General features: G+C 44.6%; 1 protein-coding gene across 2 annotated transcripts in view; it reads right to left on the bottom strand.

Annotated features, from left to right (window-relative positions):
- Positions 1–4,251: 4,251 nt before the first annotated feature.
- Positions 4,252–10,216, bottom strand: part of SV2B (synaptic vesicle glycoprotein 2B) — a 67,815-nt gene continuing 61,850 nt past the window's right edge. For both annotated transcript variants that reach the window (XM_054837495.1, XM_054837494.1), the window contains exon 13: positions 4,252–9,480. In XM_054837495.1, coding sequence (XP_054693470.1) covers positions 9,297–9,480 — 184 coding nt within the window. In that variant the 3' untranslated portion in view covers positions 4,252–9,296. The remainder of the gene's footprint in view (positions 9,481–10,216) is intronic.

Genomic DNA, 10,216 nt, shown 5'->3' with positions numbered 1-10,216 from the left:
AAAATCTGCCAGAGAAGGTCTCTTGGGCCCCTGACTCAGGGGTGATCACACAGAGAGCAAGAGATCTGCCCCAGGAACCAACACAAAGGTGACACTGTTCCTGTCCTCTTCCAGGTGGGATGTGAAAGGGGACAAAGTGACTTAGCAGGGTCCTACAGCTGGGCCGAGCCAAGGCTGCGAACTCTTTATGATCTCTTTGGATAAGGTCAAACAAGAGCTGCAAAATAGTTCTGAAATATATATATAGGCCTAAGGGCTCAGTACGTGGCTGGTTTCTGCAGGGCAGTTTGTTGTTCAGGGGTCTAAGGGAAAGAACAGGGCTGCTGGGAAGTTTTCAAAGGTCTTATCCTTATCCTGAATAAGAAAGGATAAAAGTGCTGAATTTATCATTCAAAGATGTGTTTCGAGAGAGTGAGTACAATATTCTCTTCTCAGTCTGAAGCAGAAGATTTCAAGGCAAAGAAAGGGCTCCCTCTGGAGAAATATTACCAGCTCCTTCTGAAACCCCACAGCTGGCACGGATCCTGCTCCAGCTGCTGTCCTACCTGAGGCACTCAACCACCGAGATGGGAAGATATGTCATCCCTGGGGTCAGTGTCTTTACTTTGGTAGGGTTACAAAAGAAAGGAATTAAGCCACTTGAGATCTGGCTTTGGTCTCCTTGCAATTAGGTCTGTTTATATTTACTGGATAGCTCTTTGTTTTGTTTTCTATGCTGAATCAAAAACTCCTCAGGGAAACCCAACCTCTTGGTTCTCAGAGGGAAATTATCAATGTAAAACCCATGGTAGACAGCAGCTGCATCCAGCTGTGGTGGGAGCAAGCTTACAAGGCTAGGGTAAAGCCTAAAGCCTTGCTTAACTAGATCACAAGTCTCAAGATGGGTTCCATGGTTTCTACAAGCTGTAAGAAGGGCAACTGCAATGTTTGTTGGTGGTGTTTGGTTACTTTTCAGCAGGCTCAGTCCTCTGATCTGAATCACCACCCATATAGGGAAAGCATTGAGGATTTGTGGCCACAGGTTCTTTTGAGATGATAAACAAAGCACTTAGAAATATGTGTGATGTCCCTTCTCTTACATTCATGAAACAGGGAAGCAGGAGGGGTTCATGAGATCACTCTGGGAAGAGACTTCTCATTTTAAGAGCTCAGATTTTAACTGCAGAGAGTTCTGTCTGTGCTTGAGGTTGGAGAAGGAGGAACCAGTGAGGCAATGCTGGTGACATCTGGCCATGGTTAGCTGGGCTGGAGACCTTGTCTACAAAACCCATTCACTGCAGCATCTCAGCAGGTGCCCCAGGGGTCACTGCTGGTGCTGACCTGTTCCTAGGTCAGGGGGTAAGGCACCGGACAGCCCAGAGCTCTTCTCCAACTCACCACATTTTGACAAGGTATTTGCATCTCCACCAAAAACCACTTAGGAGCTGCAGGCCAAAAGCTTGAAAACCATTGCACTAGTCTACTGAAGCTGAAACTCTCATATTTTCTGCCCTATATTTACATTCACTTTGCTTCAGGTTTGCACAGCCCCCCTTTCTCAAAAGCTTTGGTGCTAGACAGGGCTCGCTCTTCTCTAAACTTTCTAATCATTGCTGGTTTTATCTCCTTTTGCCTGACTTCCCTGGGGGTCAGACCCCTGTGACCTGCACCCGATGGCACTGCCACAGCACCCTGTGCGTGCACGATGTGGGTCCTGGCCAGGACTCCTGGTCCTGGGTGCAGCCTCCTGCAGACAGCGCTGCAGGTCCTGGTGAGCGGGCACTGGCAGTCTCTGCTGTGGGCAACTGCTGCCATCTCCTGGTCTTACTGAGACTAACTGGGGGGGGTCCCGAGCACCAGGCAGAACCAGTAAGGTCACTCGTGATAATTTGATTTTATATATAAATGCATATGCGTGCATTTATATGTGTAGAGATACATATATTTTTATAGGTGAAAAAAGTACTGAAAAATGAATTTATATCTCACTTGTAATTTTTTCAAATAGTACCTTTGAGGGTTAGTGCAGTAATAACTGTATTACATTTTAAATGTCAAAAATTATATACCAGCCCTGTTTTCATTATCATGGGCCAAGGTGGCCCCAAGTCCTTCAGTTAATTCTTCTTGCCCACTGAGAATGGTAAAAAATATCTGTGGCAACCTCTTTGGCTAGTTCTTTTTGTGTTATACACATCTGCTTACAAGAAACTGGCCTGAGAAACACAGCCTCGCTTAATATAAGCCACAAAGTTGTATCAGTGTTTGTGCATTGGCACGGTGGTCAGTCTCCAGCATTTTCTGTCACAAACTGGAGAAACAGAGCTCCATCTCCCAGCACCAAGTGCCTCTCTAAACTGTTGCTCTTCCCTTGACTTTTGAATGAATATGAACTCAAATTGCCAAGTCTGATCTCTACTTTAAGAGTCCCAAAACTAGGATCTGAGATATAGGAGCACTGATAAAATGATGGGTCATCTTACCATAATCTAACTCAAATCATATTCCCAATATCAAGTCACTTCACAATTCAGAAGCATAACTCAGACCAATTGCTGGATTTAGTGGCTGCTGGAATTGCTGTCATTTCCAGCCTTCTTCCTCCATTGGGTAACCTCCTGTGACAGCTTGGGTGAACCTACACATCCAGGGAATCTGGGTCATTTATTGGTAGCTACAAGAATCTGTGCCAGAAACTCCACATAGTGAGAAATATGAGATGGTCAAGGTAGAATCATCAGTATGAAAAAAAAGGAACAGAGATTTGCAAATGTTTTCTTATCATCCAGTCCATCCTATGCTATCTTAGGCAGCCGTGTCACATAATCCTGCTCTTAAATTCCCTGTGCCCTACTTTAAAATTAGTCAGGGGGTTTTTTATGCACAGGTTTTATCAGCAACCTTGTCTGCACATTCAAATATAGGATTTTTCCTGCTTACTGAGATTTCAGCCTTACACAGAATATCAACTAGCCTGGAGTAAGGACCACTTGAAAACACCCCTAAGGCTTTCAGTGCAAATCTCTGACCTTTATTTTAAAGCCCACTTCTTCTTAGAAAATGCTTTTCGACAGTGTTTGCTAATGCACGGTTTTCTACATAAAGACAGAACACACACAAGGAGCTGTGGACCGTTAACTCCATAGCTCTGTACTCCACAGCTGGACAAGAGCACTGCAGAATTCATGGCTGGCAGCTCCCACCTGAGACCAGTCCTCACCAGCTCCCCCAGACTGCTGCTAGCTTTGGTCCACCCAGTGGGACCCCAGCTCAGATGGGTCCTATGGGACCCAGCTAAACCCAAGCTGAGGAAAAGTGCCAGATTTAGTCTCCTGATGGTAGTGGTACCTTCATGATTCTTTTATTACGTTTTCAATATCTTCCAGCTCTTTATCTCTCACTTGAATATTAGCTTTAGTTTGTTGCTTATGCAATGTACATGAAGGCAGGACTAAACACCGATTGACCTGACAACCTTTCAGCACCTGAATGTCTTATCAACAAGCCAAAATCACCCCGAATAAAACCCTGCTGACCTTTCCCGTGGATGGGGCTTTGGGCAACCTGGTCTAGTGGAAGGTGTCCCTGCCCATGGCTGGGGGGTGGGAACTAGATGGTCTTTAAAGTCCTTTCCAACTCAAACCATTCTATGATTGAGTGGGTCTGGGGGAAGAGGCATCGCTGCGTTTTATGGAATACATAAAGCTGAAACACATGCATAAGCCCCATAGTCAGCCAACCAGCCTTCACTGCTTATACCATGAGCTCTTTTCCCACTCAGCTGATGTGCAGGTCTCTACCATCCTGCTCTGAAAGCATGGAGTGGACAGTTAGATTTATACAAAGAGCTGCAAATAAAAAAAAAAAAAAAAGAGCACACATCCTTAGAAATACATCCAGAAGAGTCTATGCTATGGTCAAATGGTGTGCCAAGCTACAAGAAGCAGCGCTTTTTTTTTGGACATATTCGTGTGACAAAGCAGAATTTAGCTTTCCAGTTTTACATGGCACTTAAAAATATTTAATGCGTCTTCCACCAGAAAACTTTTCAGGATAAAGATTTTTCATGTAGTGTGTTAGGAATTACACAGTGTGAAAAATGGTGATAGAAGGGAGATTTAACTGAGGTGGAATTGTTTGAGAGAACAAGGACGTACACGTTGCAAACATCAGAGGAAGTTCCCCACATTGTTGGAGTACAAAGTCACCTGCGACAGCCCTTGTAAAAGGACTCAAAGTGCACATTAGACACAAACACTACAAGAGTCATTCTTTTTCTTCCAGATTTTTAATGTGATGGAGAGAACAAAAACAAAGTCCATTGGAACAGCTGCAATTTCAAGTGACAACCAGACACAGATCAAATAAAAAAAAAAAATAAAAGAAGAAAGGTTTCAAATGAAAAAAGGAACCGAGGGACTGGAATTGGCTATTTTACACACAAAACCAACAGAACATCTAAATGAACCGTTTCATTAAATGCACAACACTGAGTGTTATTTACAGTGGAACTTGCAGTGGGTGTAAGTTTATACAGCACTAGAATCACATACAACAAAGAAATTTCTTTCATTTTATTTCTTTTGCAGTTCCCAGGCTTGATTCTTCCTAAAAGCAGCATTTGCTAATACGAGGGTGAGAAACTGAGGGAGAAACTTGATGGAAATATAATGTATAGGGCTCCAATCGACATAAACCTAAAAATATACTCTCAGGTTTTGTGTGTCCTTTGGAAAGTCGAAGGACATAAGCAGGGAACATAAATGCACCTAGGGCCTCCTTAACAGTATCAGAGTATAGTCTGTTGTTGGAGGTCTCAAAGCAGGACCTCGAAGAGACCTGCGCATCTGCAGAAAGCTCAGCTCTGTGCAGCCTTGCTCTGTGCCCCTGTGTGAACCCAGCCTTGGGGCTGGACCGCTCCCAGGCTCAGAGAATATCCCTCCGTGCACCTCTCCAGTATCACCTAAGGACATCGGGCTGCCTGACCACTCCCCAGTGTGCAGAACATCTGGCTCTGGATATGGGTTTTCCAAGAGTGACCCTTTTCTTAGTCCAAAAGATCTGCACACCACTGTTTATAAGTCACATAGCATTTCACGGGGATGAGGATCATATGGGCAAGGAGGGGATCACCCCACCCAGCCCAAGCTGCAGCCACCACCAGTAGGATGCAGCAGAGCCAAAGGCAGTGGCAGGAGCTGTCCTGCACATCTGAAGTAAAGGAGTAGGTATACAACAACGAGTAAAATCGACAGGGAATATAAGGAGGCAGAACTCTTACCGTAATACCACTAGTCTTTCATAATAATATCAACAGTGCTTTGTGCTCCTCTGAATGTCTGTTTCTGCATGCTCAGAAACTCAGTAATGCATTCCCCCTGTGACCCCCATTACACTGCTGTACAGTGAAAGACATTAAGTCACAGCAGGCCAGTTTGGGTTCCCCAGACCCACCTTTCCCACGCCATAAAGTCCCTGGCTAAGTGGCTGTACTGGTGTGCCACATATGCATGAAGCAGTCCAGCTGTCCTCTAGACGAGGTCTTTGGGATTTAAGGCAAGTCCCCTGTCTTGGTCCTCTGTGCCCCATTGCAATGAAGTTCATGAATCCGAGGAAATAGTGCTCTGCAGAGATCATCAGTGGACACGCGGTCAGCAGTTTTCTCTGTAGATGGTCCAGCATATCCAAGGCAAGGAGACTGTTCACTGTGGCAAACACAGGCAGTGGGAACCAATGGAGGAGGCATGCTGTCCCTTGCACTGCAGGTGTAATGCTGATTTTACAGTAGAAATAAAGCTGAGCCATCAGAGGAGGTGCCTGATGAGAAATCTCCCCCTGCACTGTGCTCCAGGGCTCTGTGGCTCAGGCTCAGCCTAGCAGGTAGCCCACGGCTTGAAGCCGAGACCCAAACCAAAACAGAGCCAGTGCTGAGGGGACTGCACCCATCAACCATTTTGCTCTGGAGAACAGCAGTGTGAAGCCTACACTGACATAGACCGTGACAAGGACAAAAAACAAACACATCAGGAGTATTGACTAAGCCTTGTGCACACCGAATTTGGATGGGAGCCATCAGCCCAGGTGTCACAAAGGCAAATGCCTGAGCTGGAGCCGTTGCCCTGGATTTCTCTGTTACGGAAGGAGAGGAGCAGGGCCATCCAGGACAATCCATCTTCTTCTCAGCATGGTGCCTAAGAGTGGTCACGTATATTGCCTATGCCTTTCAACTGAGAATAACGGGAACCCGGGGTGATGAGTTCCTATCCAGACATCTAACTCGTAGGTGTCTAAGGCTAGGCGATACGGTTTCCCCTTTGCATTTCCTTTCTTCCTTCTCTGTTCATTTTTGTCCTTTCCCAGGCCCTTGGGTACCAGCTGCAGCGTGTGTTTGCACTTTTGTGTTAGGTCATGAACTCCCTGGTGAGGTGTCAGGAATAGGAGCCTGGTCATGACACATGTGCATTGTCCGCTAGCCCACCGGTGACTCACTCATGCATTTTAGGGGTGCAGAGTTTCTACAGCCATGTGGGTAGCCTGGGTGACATTGAAAACAAGATCCTATTGCTCTTTACCTGGTCCCAGCTAATCTCTCAAAGGTGAGGTTTAGCAGCCTGTGAAAGAGCCATTCTGTAATGAAGAAAGGTTTCTAAGATTGGATAACACTTCCTGATATTACCTTATCATTTCTATCTCCTCAAGACCTCGATTTCTTCCTTCTCCGAAAATTAACAAAGAAATTTTGAAAAATAAATGCTGTCATTAGTGTCACTGTACAACGTCAGTGAACACGAATAGTCAGGTTTGCTGTCAGAGTACTGGATAGATATGGAACTAAGAGTGCTTCATAAAATAAATCCTCGCTCCACAGAGCAACACAACAGAATAGTCCAGAAAATGAAACAAACTTTTTTTCCCCAAATGCAATATAACTGGCATGCACGGCCCAACAAAATGGATGAAGCGTAAAGACTATGGTGATCTTTTGTGTTGAAATACATATTTAACTGCTTCTCACCATGCAAAAGGACCAGACATTCTACAAGGAAAAAAACCTGCCACATTCTGGGCTGTAATTCTCAACAGAAGCTGTGAACCACTGCCAAAGGACATAATTACATTCACTCCTACCTTAGAGAAGGAACCTTGCTGTTTTGAAGACAAATCAAAAAAAGGCCCTAAGCTACCCATAAAATGAAGAAATGAGGCATAATAAGCTTGGTTATTACAGCAGCTTGTGATTTTATCAATTTCATAAACCTCAGAATAAATCTCAAAAATCCCAAGTAGCCCATTGTAGCCTAGCTGCTCCATAAGCATTTATCCCTGATTGACACAATGAAAAAAGTGATGCTCATTATGGGGTTTTGCCTCATTGGCAAGGATTTGCTTCTTGTAATCTAACCACGCTCTGTGTCCTTCAGCTGTCCTCTGCAGCAGCACCGACACTGACTCCCACAGTTGTGTGGGGCTGGCCCTGGTGTCAGCTCTTAGTGTATCTGACTGTCTCTGTGCAGCTGAAGGTAGAGGTGTTAGACTTCAATCCTGCTGGATTTCAGCCTAGCCCTGCGTGTTTTTCTTAAAAAAAAAAAAAAAAAAAAAAAAAAAAAAGAAGGAAAAAAGAAGGAAAAAAAAAAGAAAGAAAAAAAAGGAAGGAAAAAAAAGGGGGGGCGGATCCAAAGAAAGGTAAGTAGGAAGATCATTAGCAAAAGTACAAAAGAAATTTTTATGTCAGAAAATATCCTGGTGAGACAAATTCCCTGCACTATGTGACAAGTTTTCAATCAATTCTGGTCTATTGCTGAGCTTGTTGCAAGGGTATAATTAGTGCTATCTAGTCAATTGTGAGCATTGGTGTGTTATTTAACAGTACGCATTTCATTCGTGCTTCCCAAGAAAGTACATCCAAAAATACACAACTTGCTTTGCTTCTAGATGCAACAGAATTTAACTCATATGATAAAAAGGGCGCATGAATTTCAAAAATGGTCTTTACAGGATATCAAACTTAACTGTGCCACTTAATGGAGAATTTAATGTTCTGTACAGTGAAAGCTCGCTGTGTGCATTCCCTGTGTAACAAGTTAAATGGCTTTAAGTAACTGTGCTTACAGTGCTTCAATGAGACCCAAGTATATAAGAAAATCAAGCATCATATTCTTTAAATAATATGGCTAAAATGCTGGTAAATTCACAGTTACCATACTCTAGGTATTAGACAAAAAATCCTCTATTTACACTGGATAATATGTACACATTTGGTTTGTGGAATGCTCCAACATCATATCAATTTGTCCTCTGTGAAAGTTGTAGGAAAAAACCTCTTAATCATCATAGAAATATATATTCCCAGCCATCAATGCATTTAAATATTTGGTGTCTGGATATAAAGAATGAAGTGTCACTAAGTTGGTCATGACTGCAGATAATCTTGAAGTAGTGGGGTTAGTTTTTAGTGTTTCTCTTAAGATCTTCTTAAGGGTGCAGAAATTAAAAAATTGTAACTTTCAATAGCTGATCACTTCAATGTGTGTATGTACGTTTGCAAGTATGTGTAAATACATACATACATATATATATATATATATAAAATTCTGTATATATTTCTTTCCCAGACCAAGAAGGTGCCTAGTGATTCTCTATGCCCATGTGAAGACAGTAAAGGGTTTTGAAACCCTGTTTCTTCTGAGGGAGCCGAGCACTCGCCCTCATATCCTCCAGAAATCAGGACTCTCTCACTTTTTCAGGTAGTTCAGGTGGTAGCCCCGAAACCAAGACAGCTAGGGTCACTAGTCACATTTGTAGCTGTTGTCCCTACTGCTGGAGCTCACCTACAGTGGGTTTGTCACCTGCCTCCCCTTCGGATGCCCCTTGAGTCTGAGCACAGCTGATATGAATTGCCAAGGAGTGCTGGGCAAGGCAGGCAGTATCTGGCAGCTCGGCAAAGGCATGAGGGGGTCAGGATCTGTTCTCCCGTCAGACATGCTCACACCCACGCAGGCGCACACATGCACAAAGCCACCGTTCGCGTGCTGTGTCGTTACACTGGGATGGAGAGGGAAAGGGTAGACTCCCAGCGTTGGCAAGGTTAAACCCGAGCTCTGCAAGGGGTGTATAGTAGCTGCATGCACCAGTTGTGGTTGTAAAAGGGTCAGAAACTAGGGGTTTCATTTTTATCCCTTTGGGCTTTTCTTTCCCTCTGCCCTCTCTCTTTGAGGTATCGACAGAACAGTATAGAAATGGATATTTTGATTTTTCCGAACATGGCTCTTTTTTGTTGTTCTTCTACATCCGCCTCCCAACCCCCCGGCCTCAGGTGCTCACATCAGGACCTGTTCTCGAGTCTCTGGCAGGCGCAAAGCGAGCAAGCCACCTCCAACCAGAGCAGAGGAAGCCAGAAGGATGGGAACCACCTTGGTTATCCCTACGAAGGAGGCAAAGATTGAATTCCCCAGGATGGCCCCAAACTTGCAAAGCCCATTGAGGATGCCAAAGGCCGTTGCCCTGTGGGAAAGAAAAGCAGAAAGCAGTGGTTAGGAGCCAGGTTCTTGGCATAACTACAGAAGGTCAGGATGGTAATTTTGTGAATGCTTTTATGTTGCCTAGGCTACGCTTCCAGCAAGTAAAGCCAGGCACACTAAATACATAGATAAATAGATGTCAGTGTTTTGCATGTCTGTGTGAATGAGGAGAATGTCTGTGTGTACTTGTTTCTCCTTTTCATCTCAGCTTCTCCCTAGCCCTAGAGTGGCCCGCTATGGCAGCCTTTGCCCTCCCCAAAGACAGCAGGACATGACTTGCTCTAGAACTTGTCAAAGCCCTTCCAAGCACTGGCTGGAGTGGGTTGTCACCAGAGAAACAACCAGGGCTCTCCTTCAAAACCTGCTGCACCCAGCAGCTAAAAGCACACTGCCTTCAAAGCACAGTTCTTCTCCTTCCCTTCTGGTTTCCCCCAACAGCCTGAAAAAGGTAAAAAAGGCTTATGATGATGTCACGAGGAAAGATTTCATCTGCAGCATATTCTCCCGAAGTTTCCTGTGCTGCCTCATCTCCCAAACCATTCTGTGCACATGGGTGTCTCCAGATTGTGGAGGGAAAGGCTGTCACAGTGATGAGCTATGACAAGAGGCTGAGGGATACAGTCTGAAAGGCCAGGCCTCCAGGCACATCCATGGAAATGATATTATCTGCCTATAGTTTCCATACACCCACGCAACTCCTTGCATACAAGCCACCATGC

Source organism: Grus americana, chromosome 10, assembly GCF_028858705.1.
Source record: "Grus americana isolate bGruAme1 chromosome 10, bGruAme1.mat, whole genome shotgun sequence".
NCBI classification, from domain to species: Eukaryota; Metazoa; Chordata; class Aves; order Gruiformes; family Gruidae; genus Grus; species Grus americana.
The sequence above is the reverse complement of the archived record's forward strand: the minus strand, read 5'-3'. Positions and strand labels throughout refer to the sequence as shown.